Below are 20,892 nucleotides of genomic sequence, written 5' to 3'. Positions count from 1 at the left end.
GAGCCTCAGATGCCTCAGATTTCACGCGAGGACCTTTGATCATATTCAGATTACATCACTACATGCATGCTTCAAAATTTTTCCTTTGAGATTGCCAAATTCGGAGCTGCTGCCCACCACACAGCAAGGCAGCCCCCCAGGGAAGTTTTCTGAAGGTGACCTGTGTCAGGAGGTCAGGCGGGACCCAGGCCCCCACTGTAGCCTCCATCTGAATTTGTTTGTCAGTTGCCCAGGAGGACAGGCAGGCGGAGCGGTTACGCAACTGTGGTTGGGAAATCCAGCAGGGAGGCCAGAGACCCTGTGTCAATATGCCCCAGGAGCCTGGCCTGTTTGCAGCCGGGGTGGACAGCCAAGCTGGCACTGGGTCTCCAGCCTTCGTCATTGGCCCTGGAGCCAACAATAGCTCCCAGGGCCTCCCGCAGCGCCGGAGAATGAGATCCAGTCCCGGCCCCTGCTCTGCCCTGCTCAGGGTCTTTCTCTACCGGACTGGTGAAAGGAATCACAGTTCATCCAGACAATGAAATGCCAGGCAGCCACAGAAAGGACTGAGGTCTGCCTCTACGTGCATGTTATGGGTTCAGTCATGCTCCCTTACTGTCCCCAAAATGATACATTGAAGTCTGAACCCCCAGGACCTCTCGGAATGTGACCTGATTTGGGTATCGGGTTGTTGCAGATGTAATTGTTCAAGTTAAGATGAGGTCACATGGGAGTAGGGTAGCCCCTAATCCAATATGATGGGTGTCCTATAAATGGGATATTTGCGCACAGACATATACACGGAGGCAGGTGATGCTTCTACAAGCTAGAGAATGCCAACGATGGCCAGGAAATCACCAGAAGTTACAGGAGAGGAAACGAACAGATTCTCCCAGGACCAACCAACCCTGCCAACACCCCAATCTCAGACTTCTGGCCTCCAGAACTGGGAGACAATTTCTGCTGTTTAAGGTTTCTGGTGTTTTGTTAAGGTGGCCCTAGCAAATGAATACAGTGTTGCAACAGAACTACTGTGAAAACACAGTTTGGTGAGAAAGGTGGGAGGCCGCGCAGCATAACCTGTGATGATGATCTGGGTATTTCAGCCCAGTGCCCTCGAGCCCAGACCAAACAGGGCTGACCCAGGGCCAGGGTCTTCCCTCCACCTTCATTTCAGCCTCCTCCTGGCCTCCAGTGCATCCTTCACCAGCCCAGAGCTGCTCCTCCACTGCTCCCAGCCCTCCCATGGTTCCCCAGTGCCTTCAGGACAAAGTCCCAGGCCCCTAGGCTGGCATTTGAGGCCCTATCTGCCTCTGCAGCTCCATCTCCCCATACCCCTCAGTCACCCACCAGTTAAATCCATTCAAGAAGTTCCTCAGACATGCCACGCCTTTCCTGCCTCAGGGCCTTTGCACAAATGGTTCCCTCTGCCTAGAACACTCTTCCCCATATCACCAGTGCTCACTCCCTCAGCTCTCCAGGCTTTTGCTTGACTGAACATTGCCATCTCAGTGTGTCCTTCCTGATCCCCTATTTAAAGCTCTACCTTCCTCCCTCCTCCATTCCGTTTTAGTTTTCAAACGGAGAAATGAATGGCCAGGTCCCCTGCCTACCCATGTGGGGTCCACACCCACCCTTTGCTGGGGGCTCAGAGCTTACTCACAGGTGATTTCCTCATGGGTGAATCCCAGGACCCGCAGGGACTCCAGCGTCTCCTGGAAGAGCTCGCGCTCCTGGCCGGGAGAGGACGACGGCCCGTTGGTCAGGAAGCGGTAGTGGGAGAATGGCTCTAGGAGGAGGTCAGCTGTAGGGGAAACAGGTGAAGGCCAAGGTCAAGAGTGAGCTGTAGAGTCAGACTCACTTCCAGGCTTCCCTGGGACGAGCATCACTTCCCCACTAGGAACCTCGGTCTCTTCCTCTGTCAAGGGTGTGAGGATGCTTTCTTGACGGGTTTGGTGGGATGGGCCAGGCATGACATGGGTACTTAGCACATACTAGACCTTTCCTCTTCCCTCCTTCCATATTGATTCTCAAGTCACGGAATTGCCTAGAGCAGACAGGAGCCGCCCACTGGCAGAAGCAACAGGGCTGCGGCTGCCCGAGTTAGCAGAAGCCACGGGACAGCAGGGGACATTGGCAGTTGGCATGTGGGTTCGGAAGCCACCATCAGCAGGCGGCTGGGTGCGAAGGGGTCAGGAGGCGGCTGGAGCTACAAAGCTGAAGAAGCCAGAACGAGATGGGGCGGGGGTGGGGGGGGTGGGGCACTGTAAAGGAGAGAGCCTCAGGGTGTTTCCACAGCCAAAGGGCAGGAGGAGTGCAGAGCAGGAGACAGGAGGAAATCTCAGGCAGGAACCAGGAGGCAGTAGGCGCTTAGAAGCCACACAAACCACGATCATCAGGAACCCCGAGGTGGCAAAGCTGGAGTCATCCCAACACCCGCTGGAGGAAGCAGAGCCCCGGAGTTTCAGCAGAGAAGTGAGGGTGAGCGGGAGCCACGTGGCCACGGAGCTGGTGTGAGCAAGGCTCAGGAGACAGCAGCGGGAACCAGAGGGCGGCAGGCAGCCCGGGCCTGGGGGTGGCAGGAGTCGGCTTGGCAAAAGTCGAGAGGCGGCAGAAACCAGGGGCAGCGGGGTCCAGGAGGCAACAGAATCCACTACCCAGCAGTAGCCTGACATAAAGCAGGTGCTCGACAGAGGTTAGTGCCTCCCACCTCCTCCTCCCCGGGCGCCCACCAGGTCTCGCACCCAGTACCCTACTCCTGAGCCCCCAGGGAGCCACTGGACACTGACCCTTGAGCTGCTCTCCAGCGCCTCCCAGCAGCTGGTAGAAGATGTGGAAGCTGCATTCATCCTTGGCCTGGCGGATGGCCCGCGACTTCTCCAGCAGGTCTGGACGGGGGCAAGTCAAGGTGCCACAGGGGAGGGGACCCCACCTGCTCTCCCCGAGGAACAGTGGAGTAGCTCACAGCCCAGGCCTGCAATCTGGCCACTAACTGGACCAGTGGCCTTGGACATGTGACATTTAAGCATTTGTGCCTCAGTTTCCTCATCTGGGCAAGGGGCTTGATAATAACACCCATGAACAAAGTGTGGTGGAGGTAAATGAGTTATATGTCAAACACCGGAGCCCCGCAGTAAGAATGCCTCCTGCCATCATGACCCTCCCAGCTTCAGCTGCCCGGTACGGATACTGGGGCTCTCAGCTGCTCCCTTCTAGGAAAGCCACATGGCACATTTACACACTAAAAATTGGCGAGACACCTTAAAGGAACATAAATCACCTGATAATTCGGGTCCCACACTGAGGGGCCACTGAGCACATATTTTGCACAACTCTCATCATGCAGACCCGCCTAGGGGAGCCTTGCCTAAGAGGGACTGCAAACCACTGATCAAAACCCCTGGGGTGCTAACTTGCTCAAATGAGACAGGGAGGACCAGAGGGAGGGGATCTCACAGGGCAGGGTGGGATGGGGGGAGCACGCACAACCTGGGCGACCCTGGGTGATGACTGCCCTGAGCCTCGGTTTCCTCTTCTGTGAAATGGGATGATAACAGCACCTGCCTCACAGGGTTACAGAGAAGAGGAGCTGAGAGAACACAGGGAGAGTTCTTGGGACAGCGCCAGGCACATAGTAAACACTCAAGAAACATCGGTCAAGCTGACACTGGTGCTGAGGGGTCAGGCTGAGCCCAGGATCCATCTGTTTGACCCAGAATTGGTACCTTCCCCGTGAACATCAATCCATAGGCTGGTATTGGCCCTGAGGCTGAGACAGCTGGGCATGAGAGCTGTGGGCATGGCAGTCCCAACTGGATGGGGAGCATGGGAAGTTAACATACGGAAGCAGGCAGAGAGGACCAATGGGAATATGAGGCTGTGGGAACCACAGGGTCAGAGGAGGCGGGAGGCGGCAGGATGGATGGAGCAAGAAGAGCTGTGAGCCCTAAGCAGCTGTGGGAGCAGGAACTGTGATGCGGAGGAGTGATGACCACAGGAACACTGGGGAGCAGGAGCCGGTGGCTGAGGGGGACATGAGGCCATGAGCCCAGGGCAGCAGTTACCAGGCAGCAGCTGAGTCCAGGGGGCCCAGCTGCCTGATGGAGAGATGCCCATTTCCTTACTCCCCGAGCGCTCCTACGAATACCCTTGTACCCACACACTGCTGCCCAACCTCCCCAGATGACGAGGGGCAGAGTTTCTCAGACACCCCGGGGATGGGGATATGATTTACAATGAATATCGTTCACATTGCAATCACTAATTATTCCTCAACAATATTAACATTAGAATATTATAATGTTATAATCACAGTGCTGACTTTAATCATTAATTTCTAATAATAATAGCTGGTTCTTGAGTGTTTACAATGTGGCAGGGCTGTGCTGAGACTTTGATTCACAGTGTCCTTCAGACCCTTCGAGGGTAGGTTCTATGATTCTTCCCCTTCTTTTCTAAAATTTTTTTAAAAAATATCTTCACATGCATTTTATTTTTATTTTGGGTTTTTTTGGGGGGGGTAATTAGGTTTATTTATTTACATATGTTTTTTAATGGAGGTACTAGGGATTGAACCCAGGACCTTGTGCATGCTAAGCACACACTCTACCTCTGAGCTAAACCCTCCCCTAGCTGTCCCCTTCTAAAGATGGGGAAACTGAGGCACAGAGAGGTCAAATCACGTGCCCAAGGTCCCACAGCTCCAAAGCAGAGCTGGGATGCCAACCCCGGTCCGTGTGATTTCTTTGCTCATTCTCTTAAGTCCTGCGCTTCGGGAGCGTCTGTATTTTTATCTTTTCAGTTCCTACTGAACACGCATACCGCCTGCGCAGAAATGGGCTGACACGGAGACTGTCGGCCCTTAGCTGGTGTCACGGAATCTGAATTTCGGGAGGGTTCATAGCATTCCCAGGCTGACACGAAGGGTTTTCCTGCACTGAAACTGTGCAAACAACACGGTTTCTGCAGAACACCTGCCTGCCTTCAGGGAGCCTGGAATTTGGGTACATGCCTGGAAGAGGGTGCCTCTGTGACCAGCCCCCAGTATAACCTGGGGAGCTGAGTCTCGGATGAGCATTCCCGGTAGAAAACATTTCACACGTGTTCTCACACCTGGGAGTTAAGCACGTCCCATGTGACCATAGGGCATGAGGATTCTGGAACCTGGTGCTGGCTCCCCACACTTGGCCCCACGCGCCTTCCCTTTTTGCTGACCGTGCTCTGCGTCCTTTCCCTGTAGTAAGTCAGAGCCGACTCTCCTCCCCAAAGCAAGGCAGTGCTGTCCTTCTCATCAAAGCGATGGGAGCCCCCGCCCTCCTCCCTCCACATGGAGAGGCTGCGTCTGTCCTTCCTGAGATTCTATGACCCCTCCCCTTCTGCAGCAAGGGAAGCTGAGGCATGGTTTCTGAGCAGCAAGGAGCCAGGCTCCCTGCATGTGTGGACGCCTGTTTCCTGTAAGCAGTGAGATCCCAAGGGCCCCTCCCCTTGGCCGCCACCCCTTGTACCCCTCTCCCCAGGCTCCCCTCTGGACCGTGAGAGGATACAGGTCTCAATGTTGGCGCCCACGATGTATCCCGCAACGTCGAAGTTGATGCGGATGAATTTGCCCTGCGAGAGAAGGCGGGAAGGGCTTAGCTGAGCCTGAAGTGCACTGCCAACCCACAGTCAGCCTTCCCGGAGCCAGGGCTGCCTCTCAACTGTTTCCCTCCCCGCGAACCTCACTGCAGTCACAGGGTTCTGGGGGTGGGGGCTTCCTGGAGAATTCAAGGTCCAGGCCCCTTGACCTCTTCCCTCAGGACCCAGGTCTCCAGCCCCTTCATCCCTCAGACCCAAGAGCCCCGGCCTCCAGCCCTCTCCTCCCTCAACAGACGCACTCATCCTGCCTCCCCTCAACCAGGATACTCCCAGCTTCTGCTTCACAGACACGCCCCAGGGACCGCCTGCCCCCAGCACTCACGAAGCGGGAGGAGTTGTCATTCTTCACAGTCTTGGCATTGCCAAAGGCCTCCAGGATGGGGTTGGCCTGAAGAAGCTGCCGCTCCAGCTCACCCTGGGGATGGCGCATCAGTGAGCACCCGGGCCAGGGGAAAGGGGGCGGGCTGGCCTAGCTCTGGGGGTTTGTGTCACCGCTGGCTGAGTGTGCGTGAAGGGTCTTTGTGTGTCTGGGTGTGTGCTTGCTTTCCTGCACCTGGGTTGTGCCCTTCAGTTGATCGTAAAGGGAAGCAGGAAACATCTCCAAGTCACATGGTTGAGTGGAAACCAAACCAAACAAAAAGCAAGTTGCGGAACACCTACAGTGTGATCTGATCCCACTGATAAAAAATGAAATGAGAAGAAAAAAAACACCACAAAACAAGACTCCCATTTCTACAGGTATAGATACATAGTTGTAAACATTTAGAGAAAGGTCTGCAAGGATACACATCAAACTGTCAACAGTGTAAGCCACTCCAAGGAAGGAGGACTGAGAGAAGGAAAGAGGAATTTCACTTTATCTGATTTGTAGTTTTTGTTGTTGCCGCAGTGAATATGGACTCATGTATCACTTGTAGAATTCATTAAAGAAGAATCTATACAACCTATGTAAAGTGCTTCAAACTGGTGTATAGTAGGTGTTCAAGAAATAGGAGTTTCCTTCCCCAGCCAGGCTGACCCATGGGTAGGGATCTCACTCTGAACTTCCTCATAGCCACCTCAGTGTCAGAACCAGAACACAGTAGGCACTCAGTAAATGGCAATCCCCTTCCCCTCCTTCCCAGCCAAGCTCTCAAAGGCATCAACTATTTCTTTAAATGCCCTGTAAGCCCCTCAGATGTTAGCCTGGGCTGGGTGTACACTGTAGACCTATAATAAATGGCAGTGTGGGTCTGTGGGTTGTGTGAATTCATGGTGTCTACGGGCCCTGTCTAGGCACATTTAGCAGATCAGCAATAAATGATAGTTTTGGCCTCTGGGCTGTTTCATGTTGGGGTCTGGGGCCCATCTGCACATACATGATAGGGCTAACATAACCGGCTGTGCAGGCCAGGACTGCACACATGTAGTAGGACCATACAAAATGGCAGCATGGGCCCTGGGTGTGTGCACAAGGTAGGGCTGCATTACATGACAGTGTAAGGCTCGGTGTGCACATAGTAGGACCACCTTAAGTGGCAGTGTGGCTCCCTGCCAGGAGTGACCATCAGTGCCTGGGGCCCAGTCTGCCAGGAAGACCTTGGGCTGGGGTGACTCAGGTGGTACCCATGACTCAAGGTGATTCTTTGCTACTCACATAAGACACGGTGCTGATGGAGGCCTGAGGAAGTCACGGAAGACCAGACACGGACCAGGACACGGACCAGGACACAGCACATGGAACGTGGACAGACACACAGGTGAACTGGCGGTCTTGGGGGGTGGGTGGGGCAGGGGGAGAGACGAGGGGCTGGGGAAACTGGCCATGTGGAATACGGTGGCCCCAGGAGGGACCATAGTGCTGGGGTTTGAATCTATTTTGGCCCTTCCTGGGGGTGTGGTCTCTGACCCCCGATTCACCCTAGTTGTGACTTCGGTTTCTCATTTTAAACACAGGAAAACAACATCCACCTCACTGGAGTATTAAGGTAATGTGAGCAAGGGGAATAGCACTTTATAAACGCTCACTTAGAAAGGAAACGTGGGCATGGCAGGAACCTAAGTCAGATCAGACACACAGTGGGTGCTCAGGAATGTAAGCACCTACTATGTGTCAGGAGCTGTTCTAAGGGCCAATGAGGACAAAAACTGGCCCTTGCATTTTTTTTTTTTTTTTTTTTTTTGCCTGGCCTGCCTCTGCTCCCAGGAATATATCAAACACACAGTAGGGACACAGGGAGTTATTGGGAGAAGCAGAACCTGAGATGGAGGGGGCATTGCTGGTGGCCAGGTCCAGAGTGTGTTCCAAAGCAGGTCACTTACCGGAACACCAGGCTCCTTCCTGCCCTTCGGTGATGATGCTACATGGGCAAGGTACTGGATGACTTTCTTGGTGTTTTCTGTCTTCCCAGCCCCAGACTCCCCGCTATGGGGGGACAAAGGGAAGCAAAAGTCGTCAGCAAGGTCACCAGGTTAGCCCTGCCCATTCCAAGCAGAACCACACCCAGCCAGGACCCCACCTCCTCCAGGAAGTCCTTCGGGATTACTCACGTGCAGAGAATGGATTGGTCCTCACGATCTGTAGGGGACAGAAGTGGACATGTCACCTGGGAGAATCCCTCCAGCAGGATGCTGGCCCCTTATGTTGGCCACACCCTTTTCAAAATTCTTCCCAAGGGCTAAGGAAGAGCTTGGGTTTTGATATGTGACCTTCCTGGATTCTAAGACTGGACCCTGCCTCAGCCGCTTGCTTGCTGCTTTGTGATCGTGGGAACAACTGACTGAACATTCCAACTGAACAGAATGGAATTCATTCAACACACTTCCATTTGCGCCCTGGCCATGTGCTGCCTTGTGCTGAGCATTGTGAGATTCAAAGACATGAGTGAGACATAAGCCCCATTTTTCAGATGGGGAAGATAAGGCACAGAACACCTCAGAGACTAGCCCAAGATCACACAGCAAGGCAGGGAGATGGCTGGGCCTTGAACCCAGGTCCGTATGGCTCCCAAACCAGGCTGCTAACTGAGGTCATATTGAATGCAGCTCTCTCTCTGGCTTAAAACTACCCAGAGGCCTCCTGTCATGCTTAAAAACCATGCACCCTTTCATCATGGCCTCCAAACCCATCTGCACCATCTTCAGCTCTGTCCCTTTCCCCAGCCTCACAGGCCTCCTTTCTGTCTCTCAAACATCTCCAGCCCGATCCTACCACAGGGTCTTTGCACTGGCTGTGCCCTCTGCCTGGAATGCTCTTTCTCAGCTTCCTTGTCCTTTAGATCTGAGCTGAAATACAGCACCTCTTCTAAGAAGCCTTCTGGCCCTCGACCCCTACCCTCAGTCATTTCTTATGACTTTTGACCAGGGTTTCTCAATCCTGGCTCTACTGACATTTGGGGTTGGATGATTCTTTGCAGTAGCGATCATCCTATGTGCTGTAGGATATTTAGCAGCACCCCTGGGCTCTAACACTAAATGCTAGTAGGACCCCCTCCCTGGTTGTGACAATTAAAAATGTCTCCAGACATTGCAAATGTCAGATCATCTTCACTTTGGGTTTATATGCTTTGTGTTCCCCACTCAAGCAGAAGCTCCATGAGGGTAGGGACCTTGGCAATTCCCACAGCCATCAGTGCCTGACACTTGGTAGGTGGTTAGTGTGCACTTGATGAAGGGCTGTGTCGGGCTAGGGTGAGCACTGGAGGAGACAGAGGGGACGGAGCTGTGCTCTGAGCCCTCAGATTGGTCAGATGACCCACCAATGAGCCACCAGTCACCATCACTACCATTTTGTGGCCTGTTTTGTATCCAGGGCTGAGCTCTGAGATCCAGGATCTCACTCTTATGCCTTTGAATCTCACATGCTCAGCACAAGGCGGTACACAATCAGGGCTCAAAATGAAGTGTGTTGAATGAATTCCATTCTGTTCAACGGAAGTTGATTCTCTCTATTTTACAGGTGAGGCTCAGAGAGGGACAGCTGCTTTCCCAGGGTCATGCAGCAAGCAAGAGGCTAAGTTGGGGTCAGGTATTAGAATCCAGGAGGGTCATACGTCAAAGCTCCCAGCGCTCAGCCCAGGATGAGGACACAATACACAATGTGAGCTACAGGGAGGCAGCAGTCAAGAGCCCTGGGTTCAAATCCCACCGCAGCCCCTCCACCCACCAGTGGGACCGTGGACAGTGACTTCACTGCTCTGAGCTTCAGTTTCCCCATCTGGACTCCAGAGACAATGGGCACACTTGCTTCACTGGATTGCTGTGACATTCAGTGTGTTGATGCATGAAAAGTGCTTGATACAGAGTAGGCCCTCACCCTTATTTTCTTGTATATTTAGTCCTAAATTATATTAACTAATATATAATAATAACTGAAAATTGTTGTAAAATATAGAGAACAGATTATATAACCCAATAAAAGAAGGTTACTGCTGACTAAATACAATTTATAATGTGACTCTAAAAAGAGAATATACAAATGTTTGCATAATACAGGTATAGATATATTGTATTTGATACCAGCTGTTCTCAGACTTGAGCCTGCATCAGAATCTCCAGGGGAAACCCAGGGGTCTTGTGAAAATACGGACTGCGGAGCCTCCCCACTGGGCTTTCTAACTCAGCAGGTCTAGGGTGAAGCCCAAGTTCCCATTTCTAACAAGTTCCCGAGAGATGCTGATGCTGCCGGTGAGGGGACCACCCTCTGAGAACTGCTGCATTGTGCAGTCTAAACAGATGACTACGACAGACAATAGAAATGTAGCCTACAGGAGGTGACAGAAGTATAACGTGCACAAGATAAATATACTGCTGCCTACTAGTAAATGGCGTGTGATAGAAAGATACAAAATGTTAAATGTTTAATACTTTGTATGTATTAAAATAGATGATATATAATAAATATATAATGAGTGCATTATGGCCACAAAATGCAAATTATGGAATCTTGCCAGGACTGATCTACACTGTCATGGGGTGAATGGCAGCCCCTTCAAAAGACATCCTTGAGCAGTGTACAACCTGCCCAGCTGTACACAGTGACTCCCATTGTCTAAGGCGCTGCCAGTCCCCCATGACAGGGTAGATCATATCAACAATGTAAATGTGGAATGAATGAACATGCTTAAGAGTCACTGTTTCAAGAGAAATTTTTGCAGAAGCCTGGCACCAATTAGCTCCCAAATGATACTTGTTGAGAGAAGGGGTCAACACAAAGACAGATAAAAAGGGGCCTGGCTGGTAGGACCCAGACCCTGGCCCACTCAGCCCCCCATTTGTGTTCCCTCCTGCCCCCAAAGAAGCCTCACAGCGTCTGAAATCCTTGACTTGTCATCTGATCCTGAGCCCCAGCCCAGTCCCCACTGAAAAGGCAGGTCCAGTAGCCCCAGCCCCACACTCACCCTGGAGCATGCTCCGGTAGGCCCCCTCTGTCACTGCGTACACATGGGGCGGCACTTCGTGGCGCTTCTTGCCCCGGTACATCTCCACAATGGCCTCCGTATAGATGGGAAGCTGCTTGTACGGGTTGATGACCACACAGAAAAGGCCGGAGTACGTCTGCAGCAGGCAGAAGAGAAAGGGCCTCAGCTGCCTGCCTGCCTGCCCCCCGGGGGCAGCATGGGAGTGCCATGTACAGCTGGGCGGGTTGTGCACTCCCCAAGGACATCCATCCAAGGAGCTGCCATCCATGCTGTGACATTTTCAGACTAATGGCTGAAAAGCATTGTTCCAAAGTATACATGGGTGCTGTACGGATGAGGATTCACTCAGAGAGAATGTAGCCTTTGCAGTCCACCACCTGGACTCACACACACATGAGGGGACCGTGTGCAAGTTCATCTGCTGCATCATGGTAACAGCGAAAGACCGGAAATGCTCTGGTGCACGGTCGTACAATGGATCCCTATGACGTTTTTGGTGTATACAGCTGGAGAAATATCTCCAAAACATTACCAAGTGAAAGCGACCCAGGTAAAAAACTGTTTGCATAGAAAAGCGTGCAAGAAGAGTATTTTTATGAATTTGCTGGCATAAGTGTAGAATATTTCTGGAAGGGTGTTCCCAGTATCTGCAGCAGCTGAATCATGACGGGGCATGTCTGTGGTTTCTACTGATAACAGGCTCACAGGACCTGCTGACAAGACCGTCTTGGTGGTTCACTCTTATTGGAGGACATGTTAAATGTCAGGTTTGAGGTGCATGAAAAGAAAGATGTAATTTGGGGGGGGGGGACCCAAGTTCACGGACGCCCCGAATTTGTCCACTCACTCATTGGGTCTGAGTTCAGGACCCTGCAACGGTTTAAGAACTCTTTCAGCCCCCACAGAGCATTGGGAGGACAAGAGGCACTTCAGACAGACAGAGGCAGCTGGACAGCTAGAGAGCTAGCTGGTCATCTAGCTAAACCAGAGGGCTAACAAGCTAAATTCGCTGGACTAAGCTAGCTAATCCGGCCGGAGAGAGAGCTGCTTAGGGCTGAGCTAGTTAACTATTAAACCTGTTAGCTACTTAGCCAGATGGTCAGCTACTTAGCTAGTTAACCGGCTAGCCGGTTATTTAGTTGGTTAGTAGAACTGCTTGAAGCGTGTGCTTCTCAAGCAGAGCTAGGGTGTGGCTGCCAAAGGCTGCCTGGCTCCCAGGTGCCAACCTTTTAATGGTGGGAGGGTGGGTGGCCAGCCTGGGGCAGAACCGGTTTGCTGGGTGTCTGCCCTCCCCACCAGCGGCTCCCGGGAGCTCCCAGCTCTCAGAGGGCGGGGCAGCCGGACCACATTCCCTGGTAGGGTATCTCACGGCTACTGGCGCCCCCACTCCTGGCTGGCAGAGGAACCCACCCCCTACGCCAGCCCCAACCCCAGACCCTCCTGCCAGCCACACCTTGTCGCCAAGGCGACACCCCAGACGGAACCTGAGCTGGCTGCCAAGGCCAGGGGCAAAGGGCAGAGGCTGGTGCCCCGAAGAGGGTTGGGGACACCTGAGTGGCCGGGGCACCTCTGTGGAAACCTGGCTGGAAGGGTCTGGAGCGGCTGTCCCAACCCTCAGGCTCTGAAAACAGGCCCACAGGGTCCAACTCGCGCCTCCCCCTCTCCTCAGCCCAGCGACTCTCCGCACAGTCTCAGTTTCCTCCCTGAGCAACCCTCCCCGCCTCATTACAGAGGCTGTGGGGATTAAGAAAGATAATGAATAAAACCCAGCCAGCCCAGGGCGGGCCCCTAAACGGCACTCCAATCATGGGGCCCAAGGCTCTCATGTTACCCATCCCACCTGGGAGCTAAGAGTTCACTTAGACTCGGAAGCTGCATCATCCTGGTTTCTGGCTGTGTGTGACTTTGCACGAGGGGTTTGCCCTCCCTGAGCCTCAGTTTCCAGCCCTGGACAAAGGGACTTTTAACCCACATAACCTAGAAAGATTCTGAGAGTGAAACACCACAGTGTATCTTCCAGTGCCTCACGGAGCAGAGGGCATCGAGAGTGCCCAACAGATGGGTTCCCTTCCCGCCCCGAGCATCCCTGGAGAGGGACCAAGACCCTGAGCCACTCAAGGCCAAACAGCCTATTAATGGCCGAAACTGGGTTTCTGGAATGCCGGACGACCCCCCTTCCACTGGGAAACACTTTATCACCAGTTGGCCAGTCAACAATTATTTATTTGGCAAGGCCCGAGGATAAGCAGGGTGGAGCTTGAATTGAACCTCTAGCATCTTCTAGCTGGGTGGCTAGAGCAAGCACTTTGACTTTTCTGGATCCCATTTTCTCATCAAAGAGGGACAGGAAGAGCGCATCCATGGAGGACCGCTGGGAGCCATCCACGAGTTCATGTTGCATGTACAGAGCTCAGCACAGGGCCTGGATCCCTGCACGTGCTTTATACGTTAGCTGTTAACTGCTCCGGGGCCAGTGGCTTCCCCTGTCCAGGCTGTGGGCAAAGGAGTGATAATCCCTACCCCATCGCCTTAGATGGAGAGGGAGCCAACAAGATCATGTTGGAAAGCAGTTTAGAACAGCACCTGACAGAGAAAGCAGGCCCTCACCAAGTGCTAATGATTATTAAGGCCCAATTCGCTTCCTGTTTCCATTTGTCAGGTCCCAATTCTCTGGCTCCCAGGCCACAGCCTTAGCTGAGGCCTCATCATTATTTCCCCGAACTTTCCCAGTATTCCTCCTAGTGCAGTAGGCAGGATGTGGAGTCTGGAGTCAGATGGCCTGGGTTTACATCCCATTTAAGCTGGTTCATAGCTGTGGGGCTTTGTCCAAGTCCTGGCCCCCTCTGAGGCTTAGTTTCCCACCACTATCTGCAGAATGGGGATGATAGGAGATACCTTACGAAGTTGTTGTGAGGGTTCAGGCTGTTTATTAAAAGGAAAAGAGTGGCCCAGTGTTTTGGGTGCCCCTCTGATCCCCTGCCTTGGGTGAAATCCAGGGGAATGACTTGGGCAGGAGCCTCTTTCTCAGGGCTTGCAAAGACGAGTGAGGAATCATAAGGGTCCAGTGCAGCCTGGAGAAGGTTCCACCTCCATCCAGGGTCAGACAGCCCTCAGTTCAAATCCCACTCCTGCCACCACAAGCTGAGGGGCCCTGAGCCAGCCACTGGCCCTCTCACAGTCTTGGTCTCCTCCTTCCCAAAGAGGAGTCAGAATTCATAAAAATATTCTAATCTCATGCTTGTGACCCTTAATGGGGTACATACTGGGGCCAGTCTATTTATTTTTATTTTTTGGTCAATCTCATCATTTATTGAAATATTCTTTTATTACTCTTATTAGAGTTTTGTGGTTTTTTAAAAATATATAAAACCAACACTTTTCCTTATAGGGTTTTTGTGAGGATTTTAGGATTTTTCTTGTGGGATCAGTTTAAATGAGCAAGGCAGTGAGATCCCAGCCCTCTAAACTGGGGTTTGGAGCCTGAGTCTGGGACCAGCTGCCTGGGTTCAAATCCTTCTTGTCTGTGGGACTTAGGACCCAAGTCACTTAACATTCCTGAAACATCAGGTGATAAGAACAAGTCCTCAGCCCAGGGGGAGCTGATAACCCATACACAGCACTTAGAACAGTACTTGGCCCATCGTAAGCGCTCAGTAAATATTTGCTAGACACCCATGATCACTATTTTTCGTTATTATTGTCGGCATTCCTTGGCAATTTCTCTAATCCTGTTTGCGCTTAATAACGCTTTGGCTGCCCATCAGAACCACCCTAGAAGCCTATTAAAAATACCAGTGCCCATGTCACACCCCCAGAGAGCCTAATTTAAATGGGGTGGGGCTGAAGTGTTGGTATTTTCAAAAAATTCCCCGGGTGGTTCTAATGTGAAGTCAGAGTTGAGAGCCATTGCCCTAGTCCATCTGCTTGCTGTTAAGATTAAGTAATGTGAGATACTGGATGCTTAACAGAGACGCTAAGCTAGCAGAGTCAAACTCACAACCATCAATCTCATCTTAATCCTAAGAGGCACCACAGCAAAGTGGGAGAGCCTGGAGCCAGACTACCCAGGTCTGCCATATTCAACTGGGTGACCTTGGTCAAGGAGCTTGACCTTTCTGTGCCTCTATTTCTTTATCTGTAAAATGGGGACAGAATGATTGCTAAAATGTATCTAAACAATATTTCTTTTGTGGAGGGAGGGTAGAGCTCAGTGGTAGAGCACATGCTTAGCATGCATGAGGTCCTGGGTTCAATCCTCAGTACCTCCATTAAATAAACAAACAAACCAACCTAATTTGCCTCCTCCCAATATACATATTTTTGAGTGCCTAGTACATGGTTAGTAAATGTTAGTTTTTATTGTCATTAAGTCTCTTTGGGCCTCAGTTTCCTTTTCGATATAAAAGACTCTGCTATGTGCACAATGACAGGAAACAAATTAATATACGGAAGGCATTTAGCCCAGAGCCAGGCCTGCGGGTTTCCATCCCCGGTGGTTCTCAGTAATTATTATCACAGTCCTATATTCCTTTCTCTTTGAGTACATTATATTTGAGAATTCACAATTTCTTTTAACTTTAAGAAAGTAATAAGGAGCATCTATGCTAGACTATTACAGGGCATCCCCAGTGGGGTCTGAGGCAGGCCCGGTAATCCAACCATTTATAATTTGGCAACAAAGTGTAGGAGCAAGTCAGACGACGTGGGATAACGATGACAAACAGTCTCGTGTTCATTCAAGCAGGGGCGCCGACACCCAGCCCCCGCCCCGGGAGGGAGGCCACTCACGTAGATGAGGCCAGAGTAGTATCGCTCCCGGAGGTTGTGCAGCACCGAGGCCTCGTTGAGGCAGGTCAGCTCGGCCATGTCCTCGGCTTTGCTGAACTTGGGCGGGTTCATGCGCTGGATCTGGTCCCGCGGCAGCCGCAGCCGCCGCCCGCTCTCCGCCAGCTCCACCTCGGCCTCCTCCTCGCCCTCATCCCGCAGCGCCGCCGCCTCGAACCCGTGCAGCTCCGAAGGGACCCACACCAGGCGCCGCGCCGTCCACTCCACTTGCGGGGAGGTGACCGAACCCCCGGGCCCGCCACCCACGCCCGGTCCGCGGGGCGCGAACAGGAACGGCTGGGCCGCCTCCAGCACGGGGCCCGGCCTGGGGGGCGCCTTCCGCCCGGGCACCGACAGGGTCACCGCTGCCATGGTCTGCAGGGAGAGAGCACAAGGCGGGGGTCAGGGGGGCTCCATCCCCACCCCAAATCCCACTGGCAGTCCCCACGGCCTTTCTTCACCAGACCTCATCTTACACTTCTGCAGAATGGGTCCACAGATCCTTTTTACTCATTCGATCCATTCTCATCTCTGTCCATTCATTCATTCATTCAATAATTATTTAATAAGCCAAGCTCTGAGCCAGGCACTGTTCAAGGCACTGGCTATATAGCAAAGAACAAGCCAGAAAAAGATCTCTGCCTTCCTAAGGCGTTTACATTCTAGCCCTGCTGTCGCAATTCCAGGAGCCACCGCCCTATGGGGCTACTGGAAACTTGAAATGGAGAATCCAAACTGAGATGAGTTCTGAGCATTAAGACACACACCAGATTTCAAAGACATAATACAACAAAAAGCTCATCGGTGTTTTTTACATTTGGTGACATACTGCACTGATAATATTTTGGATATATGGGTTAGATAAAATAAATCATAAACATTAATGTCACTTGTTCCTTTTTATGTTTTTTTAATGTGGCTACTAGAAAATTTTAAATTACACATTGGGCTTCGATAAAATACACATAGTATTTCTGTGAGATAGCGTTGCTCTAACCCCAAGAGACAGATTAAAAGATGAATAAGTAAATTATATAGTAGGCTAAGTGATGATAAATGCCAAGGAGAAAAATATAGCAGGCAGCAGGGGATGTTAGGGCTGAGGGGAGTTGAAGTTTTAATTGGGGTGGCCAGGAAAGGCATCTTTGATGTGGCATCTGAATAAAGACCTGAGGGAGATGAAGGGAGTAGACCATGGGAATGGCAGGAGGAAAAGCATTCCAGGCTGGGAGAATGGCTCGTGCAAAGGCCCTGGGGCAGTAGTGTGCCTGTATGTCTCTGTCATTGTAAGAGGCCAGTGTGGCTCAAACCAGGTGATCCAGGGGGAGAGGGTGGTAGGTGAGGTAAGGTTATGGCCAAAGGGGTCAGACTGGGTCATGATGAGGACCTTGATCTCTCAGATGTGAGCCCTGGGAGGGTGTCAAACTGATTTCTGTAACTCAGGTTTCCTGACCACCTCTGATTTACCCCAGAACAGACTTAAATCTCAACCCTCGGTTAGCAGTGGCATCCTTTCCTGTGACCTGGCTTCCCTCTCTTTATAATGGGGAGATTGGCCCCATTCATTCACTTCCGCATTCACTCCACATTCCCTGAGGCTGTCCAAGTATTAGGCTCTACCCCGAGTGAGTCCAGGGACCCAGAGATGAGTCAGATGGGGCCCTGCTTTTAGGAGCCACTGGTCTGGGGGCAATCAATCTCTAGTCTCTGACAGTCACAACCCCATGTGAGCTGGGGGTGATAATGGAGGCACTGGGGGAGCCAGCATGTGCTAGACCCCTCCCAGCCCTTAAAGGGGCTGCAGACCAGTGGTGAACATATCACAGCAATTCCTGAGCAGTCTCAGCACGGGTCAGGGAAGATAACTCCCTGTCCCTCACTGTGCCTTGCTCCTGAAGACGTCTGCCTCTATTCTCTTCCATTGCCACGAAGGGCCACATCATTGCCTGGCCACACCAGTCACAGAAACCCCCAATGTTCTGTCTCCTGTGCCTCGGTGCCTCTGCCCTCCAGGCCTCCCACTTCCAACATATCCCTGGAGAAGTCCCTGCAAACGACCAGCTCCTCCTGAGGCATCCCTAGATCTGGTCCCATCAGGCCCACATCTTTCCCTCAGAGCCTCTCCAACCCAGAAACTCAGCTCCAGACCACACGTTCCACGTTCCCCACCTGCCCACCCGACCCCACCTCTCCATATGAGCCTCAGCACCAGCAGTACCAGTCCCACCCCCCCACCCCCATGACGTTTGTCCCTGATGCTCTCAGGCCTCAACCCCAAAGCCCCTGCTCTCAAACGCCATCAGATGCCGTGTCTCACTTTCCAGGCCCCAAATTGCCCAGGTCACCCCAGGCCACTCGTTCGCCCCTGATCCACTCAGAGTCAAGCCCCATCCCTGGGACTTTACCCTCATCCTCACCCTTCCCCACCCCACCCATTTCCTTTCCAGCCCTCGGCCTTTGACCGGGAAAGGTTTGGAAGTTTTTGCAATCACCCAACTGTATGATTCCCCTCCAGAGAACCAGGAGTCCTAGCCCCCAGTCCCTCCTCCCTTGGACCCAGGAGTCCAGGCCCCCAGCCCTCCTCCAGACTCAGGAGTCTGGGCCCCCAGAGGCCTACTCTTCCAGGATCCAGGAATCTGAACCCTTGGCTCCCTTGGACCCCTGAGTCCAAGCCCCCTTACCTCACTGCGGCTGGGCTAGAGGTAAGGATGCCTGGGACGTCCAGACTCTGAGGACTGATAACAGCTCCGATGAAGCAGGCCTGCCCCAGAACAGCTGAGCCCCTCCAGCAGCTCCGCCCTCCTTAGCTGGCAGGAACACCTCTCCCAGGGCTCACTTCTGTCACCAGGGCAGGTGAAAGCACCTGCCCTGGGAGGGGCAGAGACTGCTGGGCTGGAAAGGAAAAGCAGCCAGGGATCCACCCCTGGGGCAGGGGTTGGGGCCCTTGGCATCCAGCCCTCTGACCTCAGCCTAGTGTTAGGATTCAGGAGTCCCCTCTGCCCCCAGCCCAGGAAATCTGCCCCCTCCTCCTTCCTCAGACTCAGTAAAGTCCCCAGCCCCCTCCTGCCTCAGACCCAGGAATCCTGGCTTCCAGACCGAGTGCTGGCTCCGGTGCCTTCCTCCCTCAAGACCTAGGAGTCCAGCCTCCCAGAGGGGTCCTTAGTCAGACCTCGGATTCCTGGTCCCCAGCCCCTCTTCTCAGATCCAGGAATCCCAGTGCCCAACCCCCATCTCCCTGAGACCCAAGTGCCTGGGTCGCCATCCCCTCAATCCGCGGATCCTCCGAGCTACCTGAGGGGCACTGGCTGGTACGGGAAGCGGGAAGATGGGGAGGGGGCACGGAAATCCCCCGTCGGCTTCAGAGCTCTCTGGTGAGGCTACCTCCACGGTCCAGCGCGGGGCGGGGCCACGTCGCGTCACCGGGAGGGAGCCCGGCTCTGATGTCACCCAGCACCTGCCCGGCTAGAGAAGGGGGCGGGTCCTGGAGCGGCAAGGCCCTAGACAGGGGGGTGGGGGGAGGCGGGGGTGAGCCTGTTGCCAGGTGGGTGGCGGCGGCAGCGCCCGGTGCCCCTCCTCCTGGCGAGAAAAGGTCAAGGACCCGTCGCGGAGAGGGCTGAGGACTCCGAGGTTCGGATCCCGCTCAAACTTTCTGGGCTTTGGCTTTCCTCTCCGTGAATTACGGCCAATGAAAAGAGTAAGACGATGTGGGAAAAAGTGCCCCCAGCCCATTGCTTAAACAAGTAATGCCTCATGACATCATGTAATTTCTCTGAACCTCAGTTTAGCCAACCCAGGAAATGGGACAACACAACAATCCAAAGAGAGTACTGAGTACTGGGAGGACAAAAGAAGATGACAAAATGTGATTCCGGGCTCTGGACCTTCAGTCTCCTCCTGGGTGAGATGAGAACTAAATAGTGGTAAGCGCACCTACTACGTGCCAGGTGTTTTTCTGCTTTTAGAACAGCTCTCCAAACTCATAGAATGATCTCAACAACCAGTGAGATAGGGACAATCAGCATCACCATTTCTCTCATGGGGAAATGGAGGCATGGAGAGGTGAACAAGGTCGTACAGTCAGCAAGCCCAGACTGTTGTCTGCGATTCTAAGGAGGGGACTTAGGAGCAACGTGTAGCGGGTCCTCAAAGATGTCAGTTTCCTCCTCCCACTTGGTAACTCTTTCAATCTGCTTCCCCATCTACACCATAGGGACCACAACCTTCCCTAGGGGACTGTGGAATTAAAAAGGTTAAGGAACCCAGCACACTGTTGGTCTCCGAAGTGTAGTTCTCAACCCTGTCCCCCTGCAGTCACTGCCACTGTCCGGCCTCGGTTTTTCCCTCTCTGAAAAATGGATACAATATAACCCACCTCGAGTTAATACAATTAAAAGTAATTATTTAGTTATAAAAATAAAAGCGCCCAAGTACTTCGTGGAGGCTCAAAGATGTCTTTCCTCCCCACTTTGCCTCTGCCAGTCATGATGATCCCTGTTACTGGTCCGCAATTTTTACACGTGAAAATAGAGACACTGTCATCTGGGGGGGCGGGGGACTGAAGACGATGACTCAGGTGTTAAAGTGTCCAAGGTCTCAAAGAGAGCCTCAGTTTCCCCATCTGCGGAATAGGCCTGCGGCTGCCAGCAAACATCCTAACCCGGCCTGGCACACAGTAGAAATTCGAGTTGGGGGGAGTGTAGACGCCCCGCCCCGCTCCCCCTTCCCCGCCCCCCGCCGCCCGGCTGTGCGCCCAAGGTGAGTGTCCGCGTCACCGCCCCTCCCCCGCCGTCCGCGCCGGTCTCCAGAGACCCGACCGCAGCCCCGAAGTTCCAGCCTACCCCGGCCCAGTCCCAGTCTGCCGCCTCTGACGGGCAGCGGCCCCCGGGCACTCACCAGCTTCCAGGGCCGTCTCGAGGCTTCGGCCTGAGGAGAACGAGGGGCGGACCCTCCAGAAAAGCCCCGCCCACACAAGAGCAGCAGAGGCCAATCGGTGCCCGCTGCGACAAGGTACGGCCCCGCCCACGGGGGAAGCGCCCGCCAATCAAGAGCAGCGGCT

General features: G+C 53.1%; 1 protein-coding gene across 5 annotated transcripts in view; it reads right to left on the bottom strand.

The window, feature by feature from the left end:
* Positions 1-20,775, bottom strand: part of MYH14 (myosin heavy chain 14) — a 74,915-nt gene extending 54,140 nt beyond the window's left edge. Inside the window, exons 1-11 of one of the 5 annotated variants that reach the window (XM_064489675.1) lie at positions 19,128-19,308; positions 18,518-18,571; positions 15,801-16,211; positions 10,992-11,148; positions 8,143-8,170; positions 7,915-8,017; positions 7,250-7,273; positions 5,936-6,028; positions 5,523-5,586; positions 2,769-2,867; positions 1,643-1,783 (exon numbers count right to left, since the gene is read on the bottom strand). In XM_064489675.1, coding sequence (XP_064345745.1) covers positions 1,643-1,783; positions 2,769-2,867; positions 5,523-5,586; positions 5,936-6,028; positions 7,250-7,273; positions 7,915-8,017; positions 8,143-8,170; positions 10,992-11,148; positions 15,801-16,208 — 1,117 coding nt within the window. In that variant the 5' untranslated portion in view covers positions 16,209-16,211; positions 18,518-18,571; positions 19,128-19,308. Of the gene's footprint in view, positions 1-1,642; positions 1,784-2,768; positions 2,868-5,522; positions 5,587-5,935; positions 6,029-7,249; positions 7,274-7,914; positions 8,018-8,142; positions 8,171-10,991; positions 11,149-15,800; positions 16,212-18,517; positions 18,634-19,127; positions 19,309-20,729 lie in introns of those variants that run through there. The other 4 variants (XM_031457046.2, XM_031457044.2, XM_031457045.2 and 1 more) reach the window with 4 other exon arrangements.
* Between the last annotated feature and the right edge of the window lie 117 nt (positions 20,776-20,892).

The sequence above is a fragment of the Camelus dromedarius genome, chromosome 9 (assembly GCF_036321535.1).
Source record: "Camelus dromedarius isolate mCamDro1 chromosome 9, mCamDro1.pat, whole genome shotgun sequence".
In the NCBI taxonomy this organism is placed as follows: domain Eukaryota; kingdom Metazoa; phylum Chordata; class Mammalia; order Artiodactyla; family Camelidae; genus Camelus; species Camelus dromedarius.
This window is presented reverse-complemented; position numbering and strand designations above follow the sequence as displayed.